The sequence below is a fragment of the Equus asinus genome, chromosome 24 (genome assembly GCF_041296235.1).
Source record: "Equus asinus isolate D_3611 breed Donkey chromosome 24, EquAss-T2T_v2, whole genome shotgun sequence".
Taxonomy (NCBI): Eukaryota; Metazoa; Chordata; class Mammalia; order Perissodactyla; family Equidae; genus Equus; species Equus asinus.
Window position 1 is genome coordinate 65,885,199 of NC_091813.1, and position 27,820 is coordinate 65,913,018.

Here is a 27,820-nt window from a genome sequence, read left to right on the forward strand (position 1 = left end):
AGTTTGAGTAATTGCAAAACTCAAAGATAACAGAGAGTGATGTCAGCATCATGGTGGAGTGAGTTCTCCCAGCGATCTCTCCCCTCCACCACAGAATGAAAAAGACCTTCATACTCCAACAGAGGACATCCACACAACACAAAAGATGTCCAAGAGACCCACACAGCCACAGCTTGGAGGGCGGAGAGGCTGGAGACCCCCTCGGAGGAGGTAGAACAGGGTGAGAGAAGACTTCACTCCCTCTCCAAAGACTGCAATCCGGGACTGCTCAGCTTCTGAGAGTGAAAGAAGGGGGGAGGGGATGCCCGTTTGCAGAAACATCCAAGATCCCCAAGGTCCCTCACAGCTTAGGGGAAAACTCCTACAGAGGTGAAAGCTAACTCAGGGTGACCTCATCAAGCCCACACCTCAGGAGAGCAGATAGCAAGGGCAGAGCAAGAAAACCCCAAGAGCACGCAGGAGAAAGTGCCTCTCTCCCGACCCACCCTGCACTATACCAGCCCCAGTGCCTGGGATTCTGGCAGAAGGCACGGCCTCAGAATATGGGGCTCTTGACCCCCACCCAGTGGTGATAGGTGGGAACTGCAACCAAATAATACTAGGATGTGAAAGAACAAAGTCATGCCCTCTAGCAGTATCAAAAATTACATTATTATGTTAAATCTCCAGACTAGATAGAAAATGACAAGTACCCAGAATTCAGTCCTGAGGACGCAGAAATATATAATCTAAATGACAGGGAATTCAAAATGGCTATCATCAAAAAACTCAATGAATTATAAGAGAATATAGAGAAACAATTCAATGAGTTCAGGAGCTACTTCACAAAAGAGATTGAAACTCTACAGAAGAATTAATCAGAAATATTGGAGATGAAAGACACAATGGATGAGATAAAACAAAATATGGATTCTCTGAACGCTCGAGCAGACATCATAGAGGACCGAAGCAGCATAATCGAGGATAGACATGTTGAAATGCTCCAGATAGAGGAGGAGAGAGACCTAAGACTAAAAATAAATGAAGAAAGTCTCCAAGAAGTATCTGACTCGGTTAGGAAATGAAACATAAGAATTATAGGTATTACAGAAGGAGAAGAGAAGGAGAATGGAGCAGAAAGGGAAAACAGGATCGAAACAAAAAGACAACCCACCAATTGGGAGAAAATATTTGCAAATCATATATCCAACAAGGGGTTAATCTCCATAATATATAAGGAACTCACACAACTGAACAAGAGAAAAACAAACAGCCCAATCAAAAAATCGGAAGAGGATATCAACAGACATTTTTCCAAAGAAGATATACAGATGGCCAATAAGCACATAAAAAGATATTTAACATCACTAGTCATCAGGGAAATGCAAATCAAAATTACACTAAGATACCACCTTACACCTGTTAAAATGGCTATAATCACTAAGACTAAAAAGAACAAATGTTGGAGAGGGTGTGGAGAAAAGGGAACCCTCGTATACTGCTGGTGGGAATGCAAACTGGTGCAGCCACTATGGAAAACAGTATGGAGATTCCTCAAAAAACTGAAAATACAAATACCATATGACCCAGATATCCCACTACTGGGTATTTATCCAAACAACTTGAAATCAACAATCCAAAGTAACATACGCACCCCTATGTTCATTGCAGCACTATTCACAATAGCCAAGACCTGGAAACAATCCAAGTGCCCATCGACTGATGATCAGATAAAGAAGATGTGGTATATATATACCATGGAATACTACTGAGCCAGAATAAAAGACATTCATCCCATTTGCAACAACATGGTTGGAGCTGGAGGGTATTACGCTAAGTGAAATAAGCCAGACTGAGAAAGACAAACACCATATGATTTCACTCATATGTAGAATACAAACACATGGACAAAGAAAACGGTTCAGGGGTTACCAAGGGAAGAGGGGTGGGAAGTGGGCACAGGGGGTGAAGGGGAGCACTTATGTGGTGATGGACAAGAAATAACGTACAACTGAAATTTTACAATGATGTAAACTATTGTAAACTCAATAAGAAATAAAGTAAGAGAAATGTGATTCTTTCAAAAACATTTCATAATTCAGTTTTACGAATTTAGACAGATTCCTTCCCCACCCTGAATTCTGAATGAATACATTTTGTTGAGTTGTAGGTGCCTGAATCATGTGTTCTTAGGGAATGTCTTATTCTAGAGTCCACTGGATGGAAAGGTTGGCTTTCCTTACGTTTTGTCTTCAAATTTTCATTTAGTTTGCAATTGGATACATTCTGACAGCCCCATACGAAAAATAGATCTAAGAGTTTCTTAACCTGAACATGTACAGAACGTTCCACTTTCAAGTGGAGTTTTTAGAAAGGGAGCAGTAAGGACTGATAATGAAGTAGGCCCTTAGCTTCCTGCAATTAATTCCTTGTGACTTTCTCCCTGCTTCAGTTTTTGTTCGTATCGCTCACAAGAATTTTAGCAACCTTCCTTTCTGAAGGAATTTTGCTCCCCCAGCTAGTAGATGCGTAGCTCAAAAGTGCATATACACAAGGTGGATTTCCATGAAGCCATAAACTTTCCATAAAGGAAACTTCAGCTCCAGGGCCCCTCACTTGCACAGCCCCTACCAGGACACACAGAGTCAGGCCTAACTTTACATTCATAATTTGTATTATTTTTCTTAAAGACGGCCCTCAAAAGCTTAGGCTCCACAAAATGTGGGTCTGCCCCTGCTTCCATAATTTCGTACCTATGGGTTGAGGACCAAATTATCTCCAACACAGACATTTCCACTCAACTCCAGCACCCAGGGTTCACCTGCCTTCTTTCCCTTCCATTGCATGACACAATGGTGCCTCAGTTGCAGTCAATACTGAACCCAGCGTTGTCCCCAACTCCCCAGAATCCTGCCTCCCCAGCCTGCTCCTCTTCCGGCTCTCACGTGGATGAATGTCTCCACTGTGTACTGGGTTAGTGCTCTCAGCTAGAGAGAGATCCCACTTCCCTCAACTGTCTTCCCCAGTCTAGCTGCCCAGGCTCTAGCCCTGCTCCACCCCTGAGCCCCAAGGTTTCCCATCTACTCCCTCCCACAGACTCCTCCTAGATTCCCTCATCCAGCATCTCCTCTTTCCAGTTTCTATATTTTGCCGGAGTGCGCCTTCAAAAATCTGGTTACTTTTTAACCCCCAGCTCTGTTGTTTGCCTGCCCGCCAGCTCTGCCTTCAGGATGAAATCCAAATTCTTCCCCAAGATGGACAAGATCCTTCCTGACTGCTCTCTGCCCTTTCTTCTGGGCTTACCTTTCATCCCCAACTCAGAACCTGTCCTCTTCATGCGACTCCGATGAGGATACAGTTCTCTGCGTGTGACCCTCCTCTCCCACGCATACTTCTTTGCCCAGATAACTCCTTCAAGATTCAGCTTTGGCGTTATCTCTTTCAGGAAGCTTTTATAGATGAAATCCTCCAGTATACGTGACTTTCCTTCCTGCTGGCCAACACTGTGTGCTTTCTTGTCTGTCTCCTAAAGTAAGGAAGCTATGGATTCTTTGTCTCTTATCTCTTCGATTCTTTCCTACTTCAGTGTCTGGTCCATAGCAGCTGGTCAACAAAGAATTGCATAAATAATATCGTGAAGCGGTGGAGAGGGGAGTGGTATGGAATAGCCAGTATGTCTCATTCATCCGAACACACAGCTCTTCCTCCTCCCATTGCACAGATTGTGTTAGAACACAGATTAAATTACATCTTACGGTTCATACATCCAAACCTGTGTGGTTGATACTGTTATCTATGATGCAGGATGTGGAATTTCCATCCTCGTATCTAACCCCCACACACTATGAATTCAGCATTGGCCTTGTCCACAAGTCATCAAATTGAACAGTGGATACTTTTTAATTATGTGCTAGGAATCAATGTCAAGCTAGGCACTGTGAGGTTACATAAGGAAGAAAATGGACGGAGACCATTCCTGGGAACCAAAACCTTATAACCTGGTTAAGGAGGTGAAACCACAGGCATTTTAGCTAAGACAACATAGAAGAAAATGAGACTGAAAATGCTGAGAATCCAGGAGAAAGGAATGCCAGCCAGGGCTAGAGTAACTCACAGCTTTGAAGATGAGGATTTGAGTTGGCCCCGAAGGCATAAGGATGTAAGGCTTCAAAGATAACTATAATGTAGGAACAGAAGGAGAAGTAAGGATAAGAGTCAGTGAGGTGGGGGGGGATCCAGGGAAGAAGACTGTCTCATAGGAACTAAAAGAGAATTTCAGGAAAGAATGGGTGTGGTAGATGAAATGTGGCACTAAATTCTTTGTCCTTCATCCCTTCCAGAGATGAAGCCATTTCTACACCACTGGAATCTGGGCTGGCCTTGGGACTTGTGCTGAAGAGCGAAAGTGGTGGAAGTGGCGTAGCATGACTTCCCCACGGTTAGCCAGCACCTATTGCCACAAGGCGAGTGAGGCTCTCTCAGACCTTCCAGACCAACCACTCCTCCTGCCGACGGTGCCACATGAGCAAGTCCAGGTGAAATGAGCAGAAGCAGCACCCGAGAAACCATAGAATCATGAGAAATAGTAAATTGTTGTTATTTTAAACCACAACTTTTTGGAATGGTTTGTTATACCTCAATGGGCAACCAATGTGAACAAGCTACAGGGAAGAAGGGAAATGAAGGATGACCAAGAGATTTGGAAGTCGTCAGTGTCCTGACATCCCAGTTCTGGAAAAGGCCCAAATCTGCCACAGATGCTTCCAGTTACAGATGACTGCACTGAGTTATCAAGGTCTGAGGCTGTTAATTATTTGACTCGTGTATTTGTATTTGATAGTCTTGTTCAGATTCTGTGCTCGCCAAGAATCCCAATCATTTGGCTTCAACTTTCAAAGAGCCAGGCAATGCGCTGGTCAGGACAAGGGTAGAGCCAGCCTTCCTGACAATTATACTTCTCTTCATAAATGAATAATTTTCATTTTCATTTAATTTTAAAAACAGGGCCTCTAGGGGGCTGGCCCGGTGGTGTAGTGGTTAAGTTTGCACGCTATGCTTTGGCAGCCTGGGGTTCACGGGTTTGGATGCTGGTGTGGACCTACACACCATTCATCAAGCCATGCTGTGGTGACATCCCACATACAAAAGACAGAGGAAGATTGGCACAGTTGTTAGCTCAGGGCCAATCTTCCTCACACACACACACACACACGCACACACACAAAACCCAGGGCCTCTTCTGTATCAAAAATTAGCTCTAGAATTTGATATTTAACATATGGCTTAAATTAAGAGAAAAGTTTTTCTGCTTACTAAAGTGAAATGTTTTAAAAATGTAAGCCATTTAAAAGTATATAAGTTATAAGGTGAAAATTGTCCACAGTCCTATTCACTATACACCTTAGTGAACCAGGATTAACGGGTTGGTCTATATAAATACATATGTGCACATCTGCCTACCAGCAGTTTACCTAATCGGGTTTACTCTTCCTTCAGAGAAAAGCGGAAGAATCACTGTGCCCACACCTTCTGTAGCAACCACACATTTCTTTCTAGTGTATGGAAAGTAGTTTTAGAAGAAAGCCACAAACTGTAAATCTGTAGTTTCCTCCCATTATATTAAAACCCAAGAACCAGTGTCCTTCCATTTTCCAGTGTAACAATTTTTTTTTGGAGGAAGATTAGCCCTGAGTTAACATCTGCTGCCAATCCTCCTCTTTTTGCTGAGGAAGACTGGCCCTGAGCTAACATCTGTGCCCATCTTCCTCTACTTTATACATGGGACGCCTGCCACAGCATGGCTTGTCAAGCAGTGCTTAGGTCCACACCCAGGATCTGAACCAGCAAACCTTGGGCCCCTGAAGCTGAATGTACGTACTTAACCTCTGCTTCACCGGGCCGGCCCCTCCAGTGTAGCAATTTAATCCTAGGAAGAGGGAGCGGTTTCCCTCCTTCCTGCCCCCGTGCATCACGCCCTCTCCAGGCCACAGTGTCCGCCGGCAGAGCTGAGTTCTGCAACTGAGGGAAGAGGGGAGTGTTCTCGGCCCACTTCTAGGTCAGATTGCTTAAGCAGTCTCTCCATGTGAAATGTATTTAACCAGGTTTCTAGATGCCTGTTCCTAGAAGAAAGTCTTTATTTTCTTAAACTTACTTTGTGCCATATTTGGAATAACTGTAGACATTTAAGCCCAAGAGTTTTTCCAACAGTCTCAGCTTTAACAGGTAAAGAGATCTACACGTATGCTAGAGATGGAAGAGCTGGAGCCCATGGTTCTAGCGCAGGGTGAGCGCGACATTCCAAGACCCGCCCGAAACCCCAAACCAACCCCTGGTGTGTGGAAGCGCTTGGGAGATGGGAGGGCTGCTTCCGTCATCACTGAAGAGAGCTCTGAAGCTTCACTTGTTAGAAAGCACTGGTTATGCTGATTCCTTCGCTAGTCACCCAAATTAAACACACAGCAGGGAAACTGGAATTATGCTTTGACATACAGTTCCACACCAAAGGGAATATCCGAAAATAAGTGTAGATATTATTGTTATTTACTTGCATACAAAAGCTGCACCTTTGACCAGAGTGTTGTTCAGAGAGCAAAGCACATTAACACTTACGCTTTTGCCAGCTCCGTCGATATTTGTTCCAAAGAGCATCCCTTTGTCTGAGGTATAAACACAACAACAAAGGCCAGGGACGCCAGACTCATGATTGTATAGAAGAAGCACACCCATGGCAGGCCAATGTGATCTGTCAAGGACAGAAGAAATTGATTAGAAACGCGCTATGCGTTGCTTTGATCCTGCCTGTGGACGGCCAATTCTTAGAATGTACATAAAAACATAGGTATTTTCACACGCACGGGTAGGATCCAGGGAAATAGCAATTACAAATTAAAAATACACAAAGCCAGCCGCTGACAGTTTCATTTGTACAAACTATGCCAGCTTTCTCTGATAAAGTCGACAGCAGTCTTGCAAGTACACGATTTAAACTCAGTGGCATCTTCTTGGGAAGCACGCTTTTCTTTTCAAAATGGCAGTACATGCGCTCATGGCGAAAGAGACTGCACTGAAACCTAGAAAGCAGAAGGTAAAGAATCTCTTCTCACCCTCCGCCATTCCTCTCTTGGAGCAGCGTGGTTTCTACTTGGTGGACCTTTTTAAAGACATATTTATACAGATGGACTTTTCTTCGAAGGAGCTCACCCTTCTTTACTCTAGTTTGCATAAGTCATTTCATATGAGCAATATTTCAGCATTTTAGTAGCAGGCAGCATATCTGTAATACTTCTTCCCAGGTTCAGAGAAAAAAAAGTGATAATGGTTCTAGTGAATAGTTCTGCTTAACTTACTAAGATGCATCAGCAAGAAGCAGGATCCTCAAGGTTTTGATGGATCCCACCTGCCAGCCTAGTTTTGCCTCTGACCACTTCTAGCCAAAGGTATCATCCCTTTGTAGTTACAGGCCAAGATCAAGGTCTACTAACTGGTGAGAAATGGCCCCCAGCGCACTGGAGCCTGCCGTTTGCAAGGTGCTGCCCCCTGGCTCAGCAGCAGAAAGTCCAGTGTGGAGAAGAGTCGAGAGGAGCAAGCTGGCTTTTTCTGCACACGGCTCAGACCGACTGCGGCCTGTGCCAGTGCAGACGACCCTCCCCAGCTGCATCCACAATCACGATGGGTCAGTCAGCACACTGGCCGAGCAGTTCTTAGTGAGGCAGCTTGGTGCGTGAACGTGGCGGGCAAGGACCTCAACGTGTAACCACGATCAGCCAGTTGTGCTGAGCTGGGAGAAGCAGGAAGAGGATTGCGCCTCCGCTGGCAGTTTTGACTAGAGTCCAGTCCTCAGGGCTCTTCTTGCTGCTGGCTCACGGTTTTGCCCAAATGAATGTTTAATACAGTGCTTGTAGAATTGGTCCTTCTTCCCTCTCTGGAGCATGAAACCAGAATGTAGACAGTGAAAAAAACCATACAGGGCCTCTCATCAAACTTGTCCCCTGCTCTGTCTGAGCACTTTCAATGATAGGGAGCTTACCACTTTGCAAAGCTTCTCGCTGCGTTGTGAGCCAGCTCTGCCTGTTCTAAAGGGATTCCTGATGGATTCCGAAGTCCAAGTCCGCCCTTCGGGACCTGCTGCTCAGAGGTTCTGCCTGGTCCCCTGGACCAGCTGTCCCCTGCCATCTCCATGACAGTAGCACAGGTGTCTGCATCTCCTGTGTCCCTTCCCTCAGCCTCCCCTCTCCGAGCCTAACGTCCTGAACTCGCTCTGTCCTTCACAGGCTGCAGGTCACATGCCCGTATCATGCATATGGCCCTCCCTCGGTGGACACACGGCAACCCTCTTAACATGTTTAAAGAACCCTCTTAAAATATCTTGCTCAGAGCAGAGCACAGTCCTGCAGCTGTGTCATGACCATGCAGAGTGAGCTTTTCCTCCAGAACACTCCGCTTTTATTGATATAGCTGAAGTTGCAATACAGGACTTGGCTCCCAGGGCTTGCGGCCAAGCAGAAACCTTGCATTCTTTACTTGGAAAATTGATTTTTGAAAATAAGTATAGAATTTCAAACTTAGTCCAATGAAACGTCATCTACAGGTTTGAGACCATTCCAGGTTTTCTTTTTAAGCAGATATGCTTTCCCAACATCTGTTCTAAGAGCCATTGCGGGAGAGCTGCTGAATCTTCGTTAGCTCATCCTACACGTTAGCCATCCTTGCCAGAGGTGTGTGTCTTTTTCACCCCTCATCATTTCCGTTCTTTCTTTTATAGTTCTCTTTCTCCACACCAAACAGCAGGTAAGAGGGGTGTGTGTGTGTGTGTGTGTGTGTGAATGTGGAGGGCACACGTCCATGTATGTGATCAGAGCAGGAGAGGTGTGGGATATAAACATTTGAAAATTTTATGTAAAAACCCAAATCATACTTAATCAATAACCCCAAAAGTTAATTTCCAAAAGTATATGTACTAGAAAAAAGGGGGCTGACAAGATTCAGAAGTACTATATATAGATACATATTTTTTTTTTTTTTAAAGATTGGCACCTGGGCTAACAACTGTTGCCAATCTTTTTGTTCTGCTTTATCTCCCCCCCCACCCCCGCCCCGTACACAGTTGTATATCTTAGTTGCAGGTCCTTCTAGTTGTGGGACGTGGGATGCCGCCTCAACGTGGCCTGACGAGCGGTGCCATGTCCGCGCCCGGGATCCGAACCCTGGGCCGCCGCAGCGGAGCGCGCGAACTTAACCACTCGGCCGTGGAGCCGGCCCCAGATACATACTTTCTTGAGTATACATCAACTTTTGAAAATTTGTATGTTATATATATTATTTAATATTTATATATTATATATATAAAAAAGGAAAGAATGAAAACTCAAGTCATTGGTCAATTTTGGAAGTTGCTGGGAACCATCTCATTATTTTGAAAGCTAGAAAATAAAGAGAAAGTTTCAAGTATTTATCTCCCCTTTCTTAAATGATTCATATTTCAAGGCAGGCAAATTAAGTTTCTCCTTAGAGGAGCAGTGCTTATGCAAATGTAGAAGGAACGACAGAATGGAAACAGCGGGTCTGGGCAAAGATTCTCCAAGGAAGCAACACGACAAAGTGGGAGACAAGTGATGGGACGAGCCTCTGGGGGCAGGACACACGCCAGCACCTGTGAAACCAACCAGAAAATCTGAAACCCTCCAGCCTCTGGATCTAAGTGGCAGTTTGCAGGAAACACAGGGGACAGGAGTCGTGCGATAGGACCACACTCGGGAAAACCCTACCAGGGGAGAATTATGGGAAAAATGACCCAGTTTCTTCATTAAAAAGATAGTGTGGAGAGGAGGGGGAGAAATGGAGATGAAACCCACCAATTATAAGGCCCGTATTAATCAATTGTAAATTGTGTATTTGGATCATGATTCAAAGTATAAAAAATAATTGTAAGACAATTGGAAGAATGTGAACACAGACTGGCTACGTGATACCAAGGGATTATGATTAATATTTTTAGGTGTTAGTATTGTGATTATAGCTTTTAAATGCCTGATCTTTTAGAGGCCCATGCTGAAATTTTATAGACAAAACAGCATGATGTCTGAGATGTGACTCAAAGCAATATGCTCGAAAAGAGTAAGTGGGCTTACAAATGAGTGAAGGTGGATAACTGCTGAAGTTGGGTGGTCGGTACGTCAGATTCTTTGCCCTTCTCTTTACTTTCGAATGTGTTTGAAAAGGTCCACAATGCAACATCTTTTAGGTGAGTGTGCTTTCCTGACAGTTGTCCTGCGAGCACAAAGGCACTAGAGGAAAATAATGATTTCTTACCCGTCACAGTCAAAAATGTCAGAGAGATGAGGAGGTTGATGCCCCAGTTCATGATGGAAGTTAAGGCAATGGCTCGTCCGCGAATTCCTCCAGGAAAAATCTCGCTCAGCAGCAGCCAGGGCACTAGGAGAAAGCAAAGGTGGGGAGGGGGACGGCAAAATTATCAAAAGCCCATTGGAACCGAGGGCCAGCCCGCGGATCCTGCCCTGGTCCTGCGTGGTCTGTGGTTGGAGAGCTGAGCAGGTCCTTCCTTGGCAGAAGAGAGAACGGATGTCCCTTCTCCTCACCTTCAGCCAAGTGAGAAAGGGTCCAGGAGAAACACTGAGAGCCTTGACAATCGTCCCTGGAGGTACAGGGAGGGTCATACAGCACTGGTATGTGACACAGGCCTGAGAAATGCAAATGGGAGGGGCAGCGGCTGGGGCCACCCGCCAGAGAGGCAGCTTTGGACATCTGCCAAGCACAGAGCCTCGGTGCCAGACCCCGGCTCTACCTGCTCGACGTCCGGGCCCTTTCCTGTCATCTCCTTTGCCACTGACCTTGGAGAAGTCCAGCATCACAACTAAGGAGTGGGTAGGAAATAGAGCTGGGAGGCCGGGAGGAAGGAAGCCCGCTCCTGTCACTTCTCCCACTTGGGTTTCCCAGCCTGGGGCAAGCTGGGTAGAGAGAAGCTCTAAATTAAATAGAGCTTCAAGATTTGATTATTAAACTAGACTAAACATTTGAATTTCTGAAAGGAGACTCTTCTTGGCACGAAAACTGATCAGAGGACTTTTCACTAACTGAGAGTGACAGGGAACATTACAGGACATGCCTGGTGGGACTAGAAAGGGCAGGAGACAGGCGAGTTAACTTACCTCGCGCTCACAGCCCTCAGACCAAGTTTGCCTAATAAAAGAGCTGCGAGTTCTTACGTGGACTGAGCCCTTTACAAACTTTATCTCCTTTAATCACAAAATCCTACAAGACAGGAACTGTTACTCTTGTCTTTCCTAGAAGAAGAAACTGAGGCTTAAGGAGTTAATAATTTGCCAAGGTCACAGAGCTCCTAAGTGGCCAGAGATGGCACTGAGCCCTGGCAGTCAGGCTCCGGAACTCATGCTTTTTAATCACGGTGTGCTCTTGGTGGTGGCTCAATAAATATTTGTTAATGAGTAAATAAATGTGTGGTAGAAGGACCTTTGATTCTGAGGAAAGAAGGAGTTAGGAGCTGCCCCAACCCCAGCTCCCTGCTGACAAAGTCACCTTGTATTGGAGAGCCAGCATTTATAGACCAACCAGCTGCGTCGTCCTGGTGCACAGGAGACCATGGTGGGTAAGAAGCAAGAAGCCAGGGAGGTGCCCCACTCATCAGCAACCACTTGGGCCGCATATTTAAGAATCAAACAGGGGCCAGCCTGGTGGTGCAGCAGTTAAGTGCGCATGTTCCACTTGGGCCACCCAGGGTCCGCTGTTCACGTCTGGGGTGTGGACCTACATACTGCTTGTCAAGCCATACTGTGGCAGGCATCCCACATATAAAGTAGAGGAAGATGGGCACAGGTGTTAGCTCAGGGCCAGTCTTCCTCAGCAAAAAGAGGAGGATTGGAAGCTGATGTTAGCTCAGGGCTAATCTTCCTCAAAAAAAGAAGAGAATCAAACAGCCAGCTATGTTTCTAATTTAACGGCTTGGTTCTCAAGACAAGAAGATACTCTGTACAGAAAACATCTGCTTGTTGTAAATTTGCTGTTTTAAAGTAAGAAAAAGTAATTTAATTACAGAAGAGAGCTAGAAAAAAGTTTCTTTTTCTTGACTATCTTCTCCAAGTGAATCTATATAGGGTTACTTTTTGGGCATGGAAGATAATGCAGCAAAAGAAACATGATTGTTATTGTTCTAATTAATAGGGAATTCACAAATAAAATTGCATGTCCCTCCGCCGCCCACCTCAAAAGACTTTCACTAGTTTCTTGAAGATTATATCCTTGGTGGGGTCCCTTTGCTCCCAGTGAGGCCAGTGCAATACCCAGGTAACCTTGTCTTGAGCTTTGCAAGACTGGGATCTGGCTCTGAGTAGAGTGACGGCTGTCTAATTCTGGTGAAGCTTTTGTAATGACCTGCCCTTGGACAAATGCAAGGTAGATTTTGTAAATCCAATTTTTTGAGGCTAAATAATCTATGCCACTGACCAGTCCTCCCGTGGCCCTTCCCGCCATGGGCATTTGAAATGGGTTCGGGTGGAGCGAAGGGTTCCGTGTGGCCTTTTGCTCTGGTGGCCATGAGGAGGGGGTGGGGGAAGGGACATTCTTTCATTTTCTTTTTGTAGAGGGGTTAGCACAGGTTGTCTTGATCTACTTCCGTCCCCGAGTCATTACCTCGGAAACCCCCTCCCCCCTCCTCTCCTTGCTACCTTTCATCATGATGGCCTCTTGGAATTGTTTCGTGGGATTTGGGGAGTATCATCACTGGGGTCATCAGAGCCATGTTGGCCTCAGATGAGAACGAGTGGCTCTGGCTGTTATAGAAAGTGGTGGGTTTTGCCAGTGAGAAGATGGGACAGTCACACAAAGCACAGTTATACGTGCTCGGTCTGAACTGTCAAGGGTTTGCCTAAAGGATCCCAAGATCCACGCTGAAAGCCTGTCCTAGGCAAGCATTCAGTTCAGCAGCCGAGCGAGCCCTCAGGCGGTTTAGCCGGTCAGAGAGCAATGAACTGAGTACTGAAAAAGACACTGCCCTCAGTCTCTGATGAGAACTTGATGTCAGGGAAACCCTACATCTGATGTTTCCAAAACTAATGTATCATTGCCAAAAGCTTCTCTTCTTTTTTGATATAATGGAAAGAATTCAAGAATTGGTGCCTTGGTTTATCTAATATTGACAAGCTGGATGTTGCAGCAATTGACAAGTGTTTTGACAAGGATGGTTCAACCTCCCAATCTGGAACCTGTCTGTTCAAAAATAAGGAGAATATCATTTTGACAAGGATTTCAGAACCATAAAATCACAGGTTTTCAGGTCCAGAGAGAGTGAAATAAAAATCTGAAAATGGCGCTTGCAGCAAAATGGAATTTGCTGAGAGGGTAAAACTCTCTCTCCCCTTGGCTGACTTAGGAGCAAAATGATGCCAGAATCTACCATCCTCCATGTTCCCTGGAAAGAAGCTGTGAGTGCCCAAAGCAGGAGGAATGAAAAAGCTCTATTCCAGTTTATAAGTAAAGAGGACAGAGATATAAACAATCACATGGGGGTTTAATATGTTGATGTTTATAATGACAGGTGGAAGTTTTCTTAAAATCACTGATTTTTTAATGAGAGGGCCTAATTTCTCTCCCAAGGAAAATCAAGTTATCGCTATAAGCCACAGTGAAGAAGTGGTGGCTCTCTCTGGGTGTCCTTGTTATGCCCCAACCTGATGATAGAGCCATAGGGGATGCTTCATGCTGTTTGCTTGTGAGGAATCCACAGGGTGTTCAGAGATGCAGTGAACGTTTCTACAGTGAGCACAGCTGCTGCAGTTTCCAGGCTCTGAGACAATTCTCCGGGACCTCTGTTATTCCACCCCGACCCCATCATTCCACGGCTAACTCAGAGCCACATGTGCTTCTGTAAACGTCAGAGTCTGCACAGGTCTTTAAGGTCTTCAAGGTCTTCTCTATGCTGCATGGACTGAGGAAATTTTGGCCTTGCTGGGAGATCACTGTCCACACCCGCTGGAACTTGTATTTCCCACAGTATTAAATCACCAGGGCTGTCTGTCAGAACTTGCCTGACCCAGATGAAATCTGCAGATAGTGTTCATGGCAGCACAGAGAGTCATGACAAGACCATGAAGGACAAATGCTGAAGTGTATCTGGGTGCAGTGGACTTGGATTAATAGAGGCAATCAATGGAAATGTCTCAGCCCTACCGCGTGGACACTGCCATGCCTGTCTCCTGCCCCTCCCTGTTTCTGCCGCTGCCATATGTTTTCCCACTGGAGCTGTCATTTAACTCCCTTTGCTGCTGGATTTAAACCCTGCGCCTCTCCAGGCACACTTTCCATTTGACGAGCTCTTCCTGAACCACCTAACGTGCTAGCCCCAGGGTTGAGAGACTCATGGAGATCTTGAAACTCTTACCAGAGAATTCCTGGCAGCTCTGGAGGAGGTCAACATGCGGGCCACAGAGTTTTCACCACTTGATCTGCCGAGGAGCCATGCCCTATACTTTGTAGGATTCCTATGGCTTTTCTTGCCTTTGCAAGCAGCTCCAGCACCCTAGCTCTCTGACCACAAGGGAGTACTTTGTGTGAATTCGAGAGGGAAATATGCCCATTTCCTTCCAACCAGTTGTTTAAATCCTGACCTCATAATTTCCCTAAATGGGAAAATTATGTTCTTTAAAAAATACGCTCCACCATAAGCCACCGTTTCCAACATCAGCAATGATGTGGTGGTTCTCGTATTTTTATTTTTTGTGTTCTCTCTTCTCTCGGTTTCTCTGAGTTTTGCTCCCTCGTGTCCTCTTCTAAAATAAATGCTTTATTGAAGAATGCAGTCGTCCCCCCCTTATCCACGGCAGATATGTACTACGACCCCCAGTGGATGCCCGAAACCGTGGGTAGTACCGAACCCCATGGTCTGTGTTTTTACTATATAAGCGTACCTATGTCAATAAAGTTTAATAAGTCATTTATGCACAGTAAGAGATTAACAACAATAATTAATAATAGAATATGACAATATACAGTGATGAAAGTTATGTGAATGTGGTCTCTCTCAACAGCTCTTCTCGTACTCTCCTCACCTTCTTCCTGTGATGACGTGAGATGACACAGCGCCTATGTGATGAGAGGAAAGGGGGAACGATGTAGACATTGGGACCCAGGCTTGGGCTACTGTGGACCTTATGCTTATAACTTAGAAGGAGGAGCACCAGCCTCCAGGATGGGAGCTGACCTCGGGTGACTGAAACTGTGGAAAGTGAAACTATAGATACAGGGGCACTACTGTATTATCTTGGATTAGTTACGTAACAAACCAAGAAGAGCAATGAAATAAAGCTTCCACGCTCCCCAATCTTTCTATCTTAATGATTTCTAATCAAAACCAACTGAAATGACTTTTTAAAAATGGTTTAGGAGAAATTGGACGAAATGGAATAACCCTCAGTAAAAAATGCCAGAGTTAAAAATGGACCCCTTTTGTGAGGTGGTACCCAATGGGAATAAGAGAGAAGTATGGCATGGTGTTCAAACTTTCTCGCTTGTGTAGCCTTTAAATTAAGTTGAAAAACTAAGTACTTTGTTCCATTTATAAGTCAAAATCTAACATTTGTTTCACCGTAAATTTAAATGATAGCAAAGAATGCAATTTCTATTGTATTATAAACTCTAACATTTAAAATAGAACACATCACTTTTAAATATTTCCAGTGAAATTTAAATGCCTTTCTTATTTGATACTCGTCATCATCCATTTAAAAAATATAAGAATAACGTATTTAACATAAATGTCATAGTTTCTTTTTCACCTTGAACTTAGTACTTTATCCTACTGTAATGCGTTTTTAGGCTGGAAAGTCTTTTATTGATCACTGTATCATACTGCTCTGAAAAAAAATGACCTTAAATTGAAATTTTAGGTTTCTTTTTATTTCTGCTAAGAGCTTCAAAGTATTTTTTCTCATTGAAGTTATTAACACAATAATTAATACAAAATAGATCAAAATTATAGAAATATGTTACAAATTTTTAGAAATAAGTATTAAATATGAAAAGTGAAATTTATTGGAAATATTCCTCTTCATGGATGGTGAGTTTTTCCTATATTATGTACCTGTGGGTGAATGTCACTTCCTTCTAGAATAACATGATACATTTCTACCCTTTAAAGAGATGAAATTTATTGTTCTTAAGAATAATGAAAATAGATGGGGAGTCGAAGAAATTTTATAATAGCAATGTCACTCAATTCTTTGAATTAACAAGTTGTTTGTAATAATATGTCAGCTGATAAGTTGATGAGATCTTCCTTTAGTTTTGTTGAAAGGAAATTATTGGGACTATCTAGGCTTATGAAAGGATTATTATCTTGTCATTAAAGTCATTTCCCACACCATGCCCACACCAGGATTCCTGACGTTCTTTCAGTTACCTGAGTGTTCTGGAGGTTTTTGTACTTTGGGACATGTGTCATAGTAAGTTTTTTTGATGGGTAATAGGTGTGCTTTCTTTTCAGTGGAAAAACAATTACCACTGGGGAGATAGGGAAGAAGAAATTTTGGGAAATGGATTTTTCCTAAAAATCAAGAAATTGATTTCCTTTGACATATCATTGAAGGAGTACTCTGGAAAGCAAAGCCCGGGAATATGCATGTCCCTATCTGCAGACCACTGAACTGAAGTTCAAAATGAAAAACAAAAAAAAGAAAGGAGCTACAAGAAATTCATTTTTCCTGGTTTAAGCTTGGCTTGAGCGTTATGTTTCAGATGTATTATTTTGTGTCGTGCTTTCTTCATGACTGATCCTTCGGGTGTCAGTCAGAAAAGTATTATAGGTTTTAATGTTGCAAATGTCTGTTTCTTTAGTTCATAGTTTTCCAGGGATCGGACTGTGACTGTAGTGCTGGGTTGAGAGGAGAGTTGAACACCGACACACAGTTGTGACGTCATGGAATCGATGGTGTCGTTTCACTGTGTGTTTAGCTGTGCTCACGCTACAAGATTGCACTTGTAGACTCTGGTTGGATACTACTTCTCCATTGTCTAACTAACTCCAAAGAGGAAAACGGGATTTAATTAACTAAAGGCACATATTTCTGTAACATTTTTCCTCTTTTGCTTGGATGCAAATTTAGTATGAAGCTGTTCCGATACTATTTTCAATTTACTTTGCATTATTTTAATGATTAACACCAGAAGACCAAATAATTCACCACTTTAATCCATCAAAATGACCTATAACTTAATTAATTGGAAAAAAGGAGCAGTATTGGTGTGAATATTGGTGATAATTGAAACTTAAGATTTAAAAGAAAAAAAAAGATTTGAAAGATCTTAAAGGTAGACACACTTAACACAAACCCATTGTATGACTATGATTTATAATGGCTATATTTGATAATAAAGCTCTCCTGTTTAAAGAATAATAATTTATGCAATATGCCTTGATTCTCTAAAGCTATATAATTATCCTACAAAAATGGTGGGAAAGGAAGATGATCACTAAAAAAGCCTTTGACCGGGATGGTTCTGAATATTAGGGCCCTGAGTCTAGGAGGAAATATGAAGACTATCAAAATCTCTTTGAAATATTTGATTTCCTTCTGGTCTGTAAGCCTATCTCTTCTAAACCCAGGATAATTTGGAGTGAAGCAGCTAAGTAAACTTCCAAATTAAAACCTGCTGTTCCACATCCCTGGAATTGTCATAATCCTTAGCTGTGCAAACATCGTATGAACACCTTATTTTTGAAGAGCTAGAGTTATTTAGGTATGAAATCTAAATTTAAATGTTATGGCAGATGAGTCTTATGCTTCCTACTGATACCCATCCTCCAAAAGGCTGGTTAAACTCCATAAAACCAAACCAAACAAAAGGCTAGGCTCTATAGTCTTTGAACTTTAAAAAATTTTAGTTTCTTGTTTAAAACACAAAGACGGTCTTTTTAGGATATTTGAGCTGAGAGACAGTTCTCCACGGGTCTCTCGCCTTCCTGTGTGTCTTGTGAGCAAAGGCGCTGACTGTCTTTGTTCCAGACTGTCTTTCCAGGCATGTATGTACAAGAACTGCCTTGGAAGACAGAGATGGGGTCTCCTCTGAGGCAAATGTTTGTCTACTATCCAGTAGATTAAAGATAACGTCTCTCTCCAGCAAAGAAATAGGCTGGCTTACTGTCTATTCTAAAAGATTTGGGTTCTCTAGGCTTGGAGTTCCTCTCTTCTACAATAACCCATTATCTGTGTAGGTGTCATCTGGCCCTTCATGTTGCCCTGTGGGTATCGGGGCTTGGAGAACTGACGCAAATGTCAATATTCTGGCTATTGCTATTGCTGTGAATAACAAACTGTCCTTTGTCTCTGACCCAGGAGTCTTGTGTCTTTTGCCAACATCCATGATACTGTGACAAGCTAACTTGTTAGCTTGCAAGTGGGCTAAAATATCAGCCAGTTTATAGTTCTTGAGAGTTTGACTACTTGTTGCTATGATATGATTTTTCTACAAAGATCTTGTATTGTTATTATTAACTTTGGACTGCCCATTCACATCTGACGGATTTAACAGGATTCTCAAGCCTGAGATAATCCATTGAAATATTTCTATAAGATCTAATGCTAATTAAGTAAACAAAAGCAACCCCAAAATTCCAGTTCAGATTTTCACTTATTTCTCTTAGGAAAACCACAAAAGAATTACCTCAAATCTCTTTTGTAAAGAGTCAAGTTTAAAAACATTCAATTATTAAACCAAAGTAGGAATAATTATCCCATGATATAACTAATCGCAATCTTTTTTTTTTTTAGGGGAAGAGCTGGGTCTCATATTTGGAGAAAACAATGGAAATTTGTAAATGAATGTTTTGTCTGATACCATAAATTTTTTTAAATGGCCTTAATTTTAGTAAATTTAAAACATCAACCTTCTTTAGTCATCAGATGAATTTGAGATGGCTCTGCATTCTCGATTGAGTTGCTTTATTCAGATATAATTTTGGTCAAATGTGCATGGGGTTCCACACAAACCATATTTTTGTCTCATTCTCTAGATATTGACTCAGATTCGTACTAGAAGACATGAGGATATATCAACCCCAGACTGAAGGACTCCCCTTTAATCACAGGAGAGAGTTCTAGAAACATCTCTTTTTTGGGGGAAGTTCTTGACTTATCTAACAGATATTTATTGAGCCCCTTTTGTGGGCCAGGCCCTAGGCTAGGCTCAAGAATACAACAGCAGACAAGACAAAGTTTGTGTGCACCCAGGACATATAGTCTAAATCGGCTGCACCAGTTTAGAAGAGTGGACATTTGAGTGTTTCTCAGCCTATATCACACCCCTCACCTTTCACTAAAGCCCCAGGATTTTCTGTGAAGCCTGTCAGGTTTCCTAGGAAGCTCTCTTGACTGTAGGCAATCCAGAATTGAACCATACTTCACAAATCTACTCTCTTCAGTGGTGACCCGACTAGAATGGTGTATAGAAGGGAGTTGAGGAGGACCCCGGCATCCCAATTCAGCACAGGACTATGGAGGGCTTCCTGGGTGTCCTCACCTGGCTGAAGCATAATGCCTGCTGAAGTCAGTGCTGGCATGATCAGAACCATTCATCTCACGTCTAGACCAGGACCAGACATTTAAGAGCACTAATCACCAAGTGTACGGAGTCCATGCTGTAGGCCAGGCACTGTAATAGGCACACTTTATACAGATGGCTTCACTCAACCTCTGTGAAGTCGACAGTGTGGTCCCATCTCCTCTATGAGGAAACGCAAGCCTGGAGAAGTTAACTGACTTGCCCCAAGTCCTACACCGTGGAGCAGGGATTCGAGGCCAGGCAGTCTGATGCCAGAGCCTGGTCAGAATTCAAACCCTGCATTGTACGGCCTCAACAGACATTCTTGCTGTTCTTCTAAACCTTCAAGCTCACGTCCCCCTCAAGGCCACGTGATCCGCCGTTATCCCTGCTTAAAACTCCCCCCTCCCAGATCTTCACACTGCTTTCTTCCTACAAGCCTGGGCCAAATGTCACCACCCCAGAAAAGCCTTCTGTGGCCGTCCTACCTGGAATAACCCTCCTCCAACCGTGCTCTTTCACATCCTTCTTTATTACCCTTCCCTCCACCACCGTGTTAACACTTCTCTCCGGAGGTTGTAGTATGCATTATTCGTTTTCTGGCTTATTGCCCATCCTCAACACTGGCTCCATGGGGACGGGCTGTGGATCTGGCTTATCCATCCCTGAATGTCCACACCTGCACCCCGCCTGGTGTGCTGTGGATGAGCAAGGCACGCACGCTGGATGGGAGTGAGTCAGTGAATCACCTCCTCTTTCTCCCTCTCTTCTCTTCTTGGTCACTCCAGGATGCTTTCTTGCTGGAACTCCTGCCTATCTGGTAGAAGAGATTGGGGGCAGTGATTTGGTGTCACCTGTCATTCAGTCTTCAGTGAAAGGCTCCGCTTGAATGTGTGAGAACAAAGATAGTTAAAGGATTACAGTCACAGCCTCATTACTGAACTTAACGAGTGGCCTTGGACAAATTCCTTCTGTCTGCTCATCATGAAAAGATATTAATCATGAGATGGAAGAGGAGGTTAATTAATTAATTTATGCACACAGGAATTTGGGGATTAAAACAAAGCCCAAATAATTATTGTGAAAAGAATAGCCACATACATTTTTCTGAGTTCCAGTGGCTATTTTAAGCAGAGCTGGGTTTGTACACAACTAACGCCTCAAATGAACTCATGAGAGAATAACTTTATGCCGTGGGTTTGGGCTCCTCTCTGCTTCACTTTTGAAGCACGAGTCAAACAGAAATCTTCATGTGGCTCTCTGTCCTCAATGCCAGGAATCTTTGGTTCTACTCTGAAGCTTGAGCCATGACAGAAAAACGTTCAGCTATTCAAGGGAGCTAAAATGATGCCCAGAACCGCCCCAGAAACATATTGGAGGGTGAGGTTGAGATTCCAAACATATTTTAAAGTGAAGGATGAGGTATGGAAAACAGAACGTTTAGTCGAAGTCTCCAGTAGAAGCAGTGGAGTGTTTATCCTGATTATTTGACGGAAGAGCTCTAGTCTTAGTTACAGAGAAACAGAGGGAGAGGCTCTTAACTTCTTTTGGACCAGGAACCCCTTCAGCAGGCTGGTGAAGCCTGTGGATTCCTTCTTAGAATAATATTTTAAATGCATAAAATAAAATACATAAGATTACTTGGTACCAAATTCATGCCCCCTCCTGAATCCTAGATGCTAGAGTAACCCCCTTATTTTGCAATTAGAGAAACAGAAGACCAGAAGGCAAAACAATGCAGGACACACACTTTAACCTAAAAATAGAAACACTTTTCTGGCAGAAGTAAACCATGCTGGGATCTAATGTAATTAAGGAATTTTGTTCTAAGTCAACCTGTATTTAAGAAGTTTTAATAAGGAGGCTTAATCCTACTTCCAATTTTACTTTAGAACAGCAAGTACTTTTCCTTTATACCTCTGTTGACACAGGATTTGCTTCTATTACAAGGAGTAAACTCTCTAATTGAAAGACCTGAGCGGTAATCACATCAGATTAATAAGTTTTATGATGCATTCAAGATCTGGTATGAGAACCTTTTTCCTACTAAAAACCTTCTTTAAATTCCGACTGGTTCACACAGTTGACACCAATGCCCTAGAATGCAGTCTTGGTAATCAAATTGGAATTCCTATGGTATGTTTTCTTTAGAAAAGAAAAATAAACTACAACATGAATATGGACATAAATGATTGACTCTCAGCAAGAAAGAAAAAGACAATTATTCAGATCCCTTCTGAAAATCCTAGGAGAATTGATAGCCTCAGACCATGGATGTGAAATGACTTCTTGTTCTCCTTAGAGAGGGCGGTTCGGGACTGGGTCTCAGGCTGCGTGCCTCCCAGCCGCAGGTGTGAACCCAGCTCAGTCCTTGGAACTGCAATTATAAGTTGGAGAAACCACGAGATGAAGGGTTATTTCCCTTTCCTGTGCCTAAATCTCTTTCAACCCTGAGATTCCCTGTCTCACTAGCACTGCTTTTGGTCTAAGAAATCTTGAAAGGACTCTCTTCTCCATGTTGTAGCAAAAACCAGAGGTGTCTAAAAAAAAATCTGGGACTATTTTCAGATACTTTATGTCCAAAATTCCCAAATAACTATGACTTAACAAAGAAAAGTTCTAACTGCCTCCCATTACCTGTTTCTGAGCATTAATAACTTCCCTGCCCCCTTTCCTACAGGCAAAACCAGAAAGAGAGCTTTAGAAATCACGTCCAAGTGATGGAATGTTCTGCAAAAAACCTCATGATGGTGTCTGGCAGGAAGAGGAGTTTCTGTGGCAGCCCGACCTTTCTAGTTCACTCGGTACTTAGCCTGCCCACTGGAGAGCTTGCCACGAGTGAAGAAGCACACTTTGGGATCTTTCCTGGATCTACATCTTAGTTCTAAAGTCCTCCTCCCCTGCCCCCTGTAGAAACACAGCTGTATCCCCACATGGTTTTCAAACAGACTGATGTGGTGCTCAGGCAAAGGGAGTCAAGGAAAAAATACGAGATGTTGTTTCTTTCCTCAAAGAGCTTACAATCTAGTAACCGTATTCTGGTTAATCAGCCAAAACGAACGTACGGAAGCAATATGCTGAATCCTTAAGGACTAGGTTGTGTTATCTCACTGTGACTTCCACGTATATCCCACTCTGGAGCATCCGAAATATGCAGGAGCTCACCTACACCGAGATAGGACAGGTGTGATGATGCCCAATTCACAGATTAGACCCAGCTTCAGAGAGGATCAGTGACTTGAAGATCACACAGCCAGTAGGTAGAAGAGCTGGGATTAGAACCCAGGTTTTCCGATTTTAAATTCAGCTCTTTGTAGGCCAGAACTGAACTACCCTACACCAGAAATACACTAGCAGCTCGTACACACAGAGATCTCTAAGACATGGAGTGAAGTCACGGAGGAGGCAAGACTTCCATTGAGCTCTAAACACAGGAAGGATGTGGGTGAGTAGAGGGGCAGGAAGAGAACACAACTAGGGCTTTGTGTCTCTTGGCTTGGGGTGGAGCAGAGGGAGATAAAGAAGCCCAGAGAGGTCAAGTGTCACCTCCTTGCACAGCACCAGGGGGCATCGTTCATTGGTATTCCGCGCAGAGTCTCTATGCACTTCTCTATGAATGGTGGCCCTGGAACACAACTCCACAGACTACAATGTAAATGGTGCCCCCCAGAGTTGTGATAGAGTTGGGTGAGATGATGAAGGGCCTTGAACATCACAGTTTTTCCCTCACAGGTGGGTGGTATGGTGGCGGGAAGAGCATGGAATGAGGCTTCCGCTGTCTGTGGCTCTAGGCTTGAATTGTGTGAACACAATCTCTCAGAGCTTTTTGTTTCTTGTCTATAAAAGGAAAGTATTGGACTAGATAATTTCTAGTCTCCTTTTCATCTTGAAAGGCATCTGACCTCTCTGATGTGGTGGCAACTAGGATGCCATGGAAGATTTGTGAGCATTGGTGACATGAGGAGCATGGTATTTAAGGAATATTGGTATGGAGGATGGATGGGCGTGAGAAGGGCCTGGAACGGAAGAGATGTACGGGAAGGGTCTTCAGTAATCCAGGAATGAGAGCATGAGGGGTAGACTAAGAGGGCGGAAATGAGGAGGAAAGGAGAGACACACGAGCCATTTGTGAGGGAAAATCCAAGGGCATTTGGTCGTTGACTGGGTTGGAAGAAGGCCACAGAGCATCAGAGCTGAGAGACTGGCAGCATGCCTGCCCCAGGAAAAAGAAAGGGACGTTCCAAGGGGTCGGGGAAAGAATTCAACATTGGGCTCCTTGTGTTTGGCTGACAGTGAAGCATCGGCGTGGAAAAGTCTAGTACTCGATGGGATAAAAGGAACTAGAAATTGCTTGAGACCGTAGAACTGGAGATAAGTGGGAGTCGTCAGCTCAAGGGAGATAATTAACGTTCCTGAGAAGATAAATATGAAAGCTTTTATAATGCATTAGCGAGAGAGTGGTTTCTGCTTTTATGGCTAAAGAAACAAAACCCAAGAGACATTGATGAAATGACCTCACCTCTTTTTTGGAATTGGATGGAATGGAAGCTAGTCACGTATTTTAACAATTAATGTTGTCATTAAAAGAAAGGAATGTCTATCACAGCGATTGACAGAATACAGGGCCCTTGACCTTCTGAAATACTCTCTCTGTATTCACATCTATTCTCTCTCAGCCCAGAGTTTATGCCTCTGGTGGTTGTGTCCTGTGTCGATTTAGCGAAGCTGGAACGACCTTTACCAGCACTGCCTTCCTCTACTTCCCGGTGAGGGTCAGGAGGAAGAGACATTTGCGTGAGCCTTGGAAGCCCAAAGTGGCACCTCAGCCCTATGCTTGGGGGCTGGTGCAGGGCCCTAGACATCACTGCAGCTTGGACATCTTGTGGTCTGCTGGTTCTCCTTGTTGGCGCGGCCAGAGGTCCTCCGACTTCTCCCAATAGCAGGCCAGGCACACTGTCAGGGACCTGTAGAGAAGGTCACCAGTTTTTCTGCAGGTGGCCTGTGTCATCAGAGTCTGTGTGATGAGAGACAGACGTGGGCTCCAGTTTCTTTGCACGATTCCAGTTTGTCCCAGAGAGGCTGTCGTCTTTGTGTCCCCCTGCTTGAGTCCAGCTGTCCTCCAGCCTGCCCTGCTGACCTGCAGAGATTTCAGGCCACAACCAGAGCAGAAGCAACAGCCTTCCACAGACTTCTTCACCAGCTTCCCTTTGTGGCTGTGAGTAGTGACTTTCTCCTCTTCCTCTGACCATCTCCTTACAGACTTTCACTTTCTCAGCGTCTCCCACAATCTCGTGAGGTCTAATCCCGGTAAGAAAGTCTTTATCCTGTATCCCTCACAGTGGCTGTGCTTCCTGGACAGATTGCTCACACTGTCTTGTAACCCAGGCCTCTCTGTGCGCAGCCTCCTTTAATTGACTGCACTTTGTGCATTTCACCTATTCCCAAAGGACCATTAGCTATCGGAAAAGGGTGATGAAATTTTAAAATGCATCTTAATATTTTTTAAATGCCATTATGACAGACTGAGAAGGAGTGTCAAAGCACTGGCCGCTACCTCTAGGCCCGCCCCTGGCAGCCTCTGGACTACACCTAGAGCAGCCCAGCTCCAGGCGTTAAGAGAGAAAGACACATCTTTCTTGTGGAAGCCATGGTTATTTTGGTCTTTGTTATAGCTGGGCTTCAATTCTAGCCAATATATACATTGAACATAATCAAGGTCAGTTATTCAAGTAAATGCACACCAAAAACCTGTACATTATTATCATTGTCCTCTTTTCTCCTGTAGCTCAGCCTTATACATGTATGTGTTCATGTGCCCAGCAGAGCTTCAGAAAAAGAGAGACTGTCTGCGTCTTGAAGAGAATGCAGCATGGCCCAGTTGATAGGCTCATGCAGTGGACAATGGCACACTATTCTCATTCATTCTGACTTCTAATGTATCCTCATGGAGAGGACTGAACCAAAAATCAACACTGAGTATCAACACCAACACAGGACTGCCTATTGTCTTGGATGAGGGATGAACGCTGAAGTCCAGAAGACAAAGAGGTTTTCACGTATTTGAGCAAGTCACTGACTTCTCTGAGAGTCAGTGTTGTCATTGTGAAGTTTGGTGAGCACCCTTTCTTCACAGGCTTGTCAGGACGGTAAGATGAAGTACTCCAAAATATGCAACGACTTCCTAGCACAGTATTTGACATAATAGGTGCCAATAAATATTAGTTGAATCTAAAGCTTAAGTTATATTTTGAAAGAAGTAGTATAGAATACTATTTAAGGAATCCTAATGGGTAAATAACAAACAGCCTCCAATAATTTTTTCCAGAATCAGATGGAGTTTCCTGAAAAGGGGAGTCTCACTCTAATACAACAACGTCTCCAACGATGTGGATGGACTGAGGGTTTGCAGTGTTTTTCAAAGTTACACAGAGACTAAAGAGAGAAGGGCAGCATGAGCCTGGGAGGCTCTGACCACGAACAGGCTGTTTCCAGAAGTTTAAGCCCAGTGTCTCTCGTTTTATAACATGTGCCATGTCATCCTCTCTGTCAAACTGAAACGCTCTCTGAATTAAAACAAAGGGGCATCCTCTTCCTTTTGCTAAGCTTTTCTTAGATTCTTAGTTGAGCCCTGATATTTTGAAAGACTGGCTGAAGAAAATTGATGTAAAAAGGAAATATTTTTAGTTTTATGATGAATACACAGAAAAAAGGTGCTGGCAAAGGAGATCAATGGGACAATAAACACCACGTGCAGTTTATCAGATGAGCAAAACTTATTGCAGGAAAAAACTAAGACAGAAAAGTTCACCAACAAGGTTACGTTGTTCCTGGGACAAGATGGCTCTCATAGCTCGCCCTCCTGATAGACTTCAAAGAGTTCTGAAAATAAAATGTAAGACACTCGCTCCGATTTCATCAGCCTTGTCAGAGTAACCACATAAACATTGCATGGAGTGCATGTTTGTCTCTCTCCTAAAATTTGTATGTTGAAACCCTAATTCCCAAGGTGATGGTACTTGGGGATGGGCCCTTTGGGAGGTAATTAGGTCATTGGGGTGAAGCCCCCATGATGAGATTAGTGCCCTTTTAAGAAGAGACTTGAAAGAGCTAGCTAGTACTCTCTCTCTCTCCTTTTCTCTTTCCCTCTGCCATGTGAGGACACAGCAAGAAGGTGGCCATCTACAAGCCAGGAAGCAGGCCCTCACCCAGAAGTGAATCTGCCAGTGCCTTGATCTTGGACTTCCCACCCCCCGAACTGTGGGAGATAAACGTTGGTTGTCTAAGCCACCCAGTCTTAGGTCATTTGTTACGGCAGCCCAGACTGACTAAGACAAGTATTTCACAGGTGTACACCCAAGATAACTGAATCCTGAAATACTGGTAGAAACCTGCTTCCACGTAACTGTTCATTAACGATAGTCTTTATCACTGTGATGTCTTAAAAAGCAGAGTCAGGGTCCAGAAACAAGCCAGAGAGGTCAGAGGTTGAGGGTGCTGTAGTGTTCACTCTGTCTGCCCATGCACAGAGTGCCATGCCTTATGGCAAAATCTGTCTACTCATGGTGCCAGAGGAAGGGCCAGCTTCTGGTCATCCATGTTTTGGCCAAATCTTGCCCCAGCTGATTAGACTAGAATCAATACCTGTGAGTTGGCACAGCAAAGAGCAAAGTCAGTCAGATTCCCTCTCTTACTCTGGAATTTGAACAAACTGTTATCTGGAGCATGATCTCACTTGGAAGCAGCAGCAGATGAAAATAAGAGGGAGCAGAGTTGGAGGAAAGGCCATTATCAGCCACATGTAAGTCCAGTCATTAGTTAACTGAAATTAAGCAGGCCAAACCTGCTGGTTGCTGACCAGAAAGAAGCAGACACGAGGAATACAGCTCTCTCGACTCAAGTATAAGCTCCTTCAAGACAGGGACAGTGTCTGTCCTGTTCACGACCGTTTCCTCAGTGTTTAGCATAGTTCTCGGTCATGAAAAAATTAGCCACTCACCACATACCACCTGGATGAATAGTTAACGAGTTAATGGTGGATCACTTGAGCAAGCCCCAAAGTGACTTTCTTCCCAGAAATACTGTCCAGTTCCTAGCACCAGAAACCTACATTTGTCCAGGAGTTTCCTTCATCAACTTAACCTATGTCTTCTTCTTGCTCTTAACCTCCAACACTTCCCTTTGTTTAGGCAAGTTTCTTTGGTCCCTGATCTTTGTAAACAAAAGTTTCAATACCAACTCTGTAAGAGAGAGGGAGAGAGGAAGGAAGAAAGACAGAGGG

At 43.8% G+C, this 27,820-nt stretch overlaps 1 protein-coding gene across 5 annotated transcripts in view; it reads right to left on the bottom strand.

Annotated features, from left to right (window-relative positions):
• SLC2A12 (solute carrier family 2 member 12) overlaps window positions 1–27,820 on the bottom strand; it is a 57,972-nt gene that overhangs the window by 9,557 nt on the left and 20,595 nt on the right. For 3 of the 5 annotated variants that reach the window (XM_070496137.1, XM_070496138.1, XM_014850565.3), the window contains 2 exons: window positions 10,288–10,410; window positions 6,589–6,721 (listed from right to left, as the gene is read on the bottom strand). In XM_070496137.1, coding sequence (XP_070352238.1) covers window positions 6,589–6,721; window positions 10,288–10,410 — 256 coding nt within the window. Of the gene's footprint in view, window positions 1–6,588; window positions 6,722–10,287; window positions 10,411–13,516; window positions 15,091–18,931; window positions 20,360–27,820 lie in introns of those variants that run through there. The other 2 variants (XM_014850566.3, XM_044754144.2) reach the window with 2 other exon arrangements.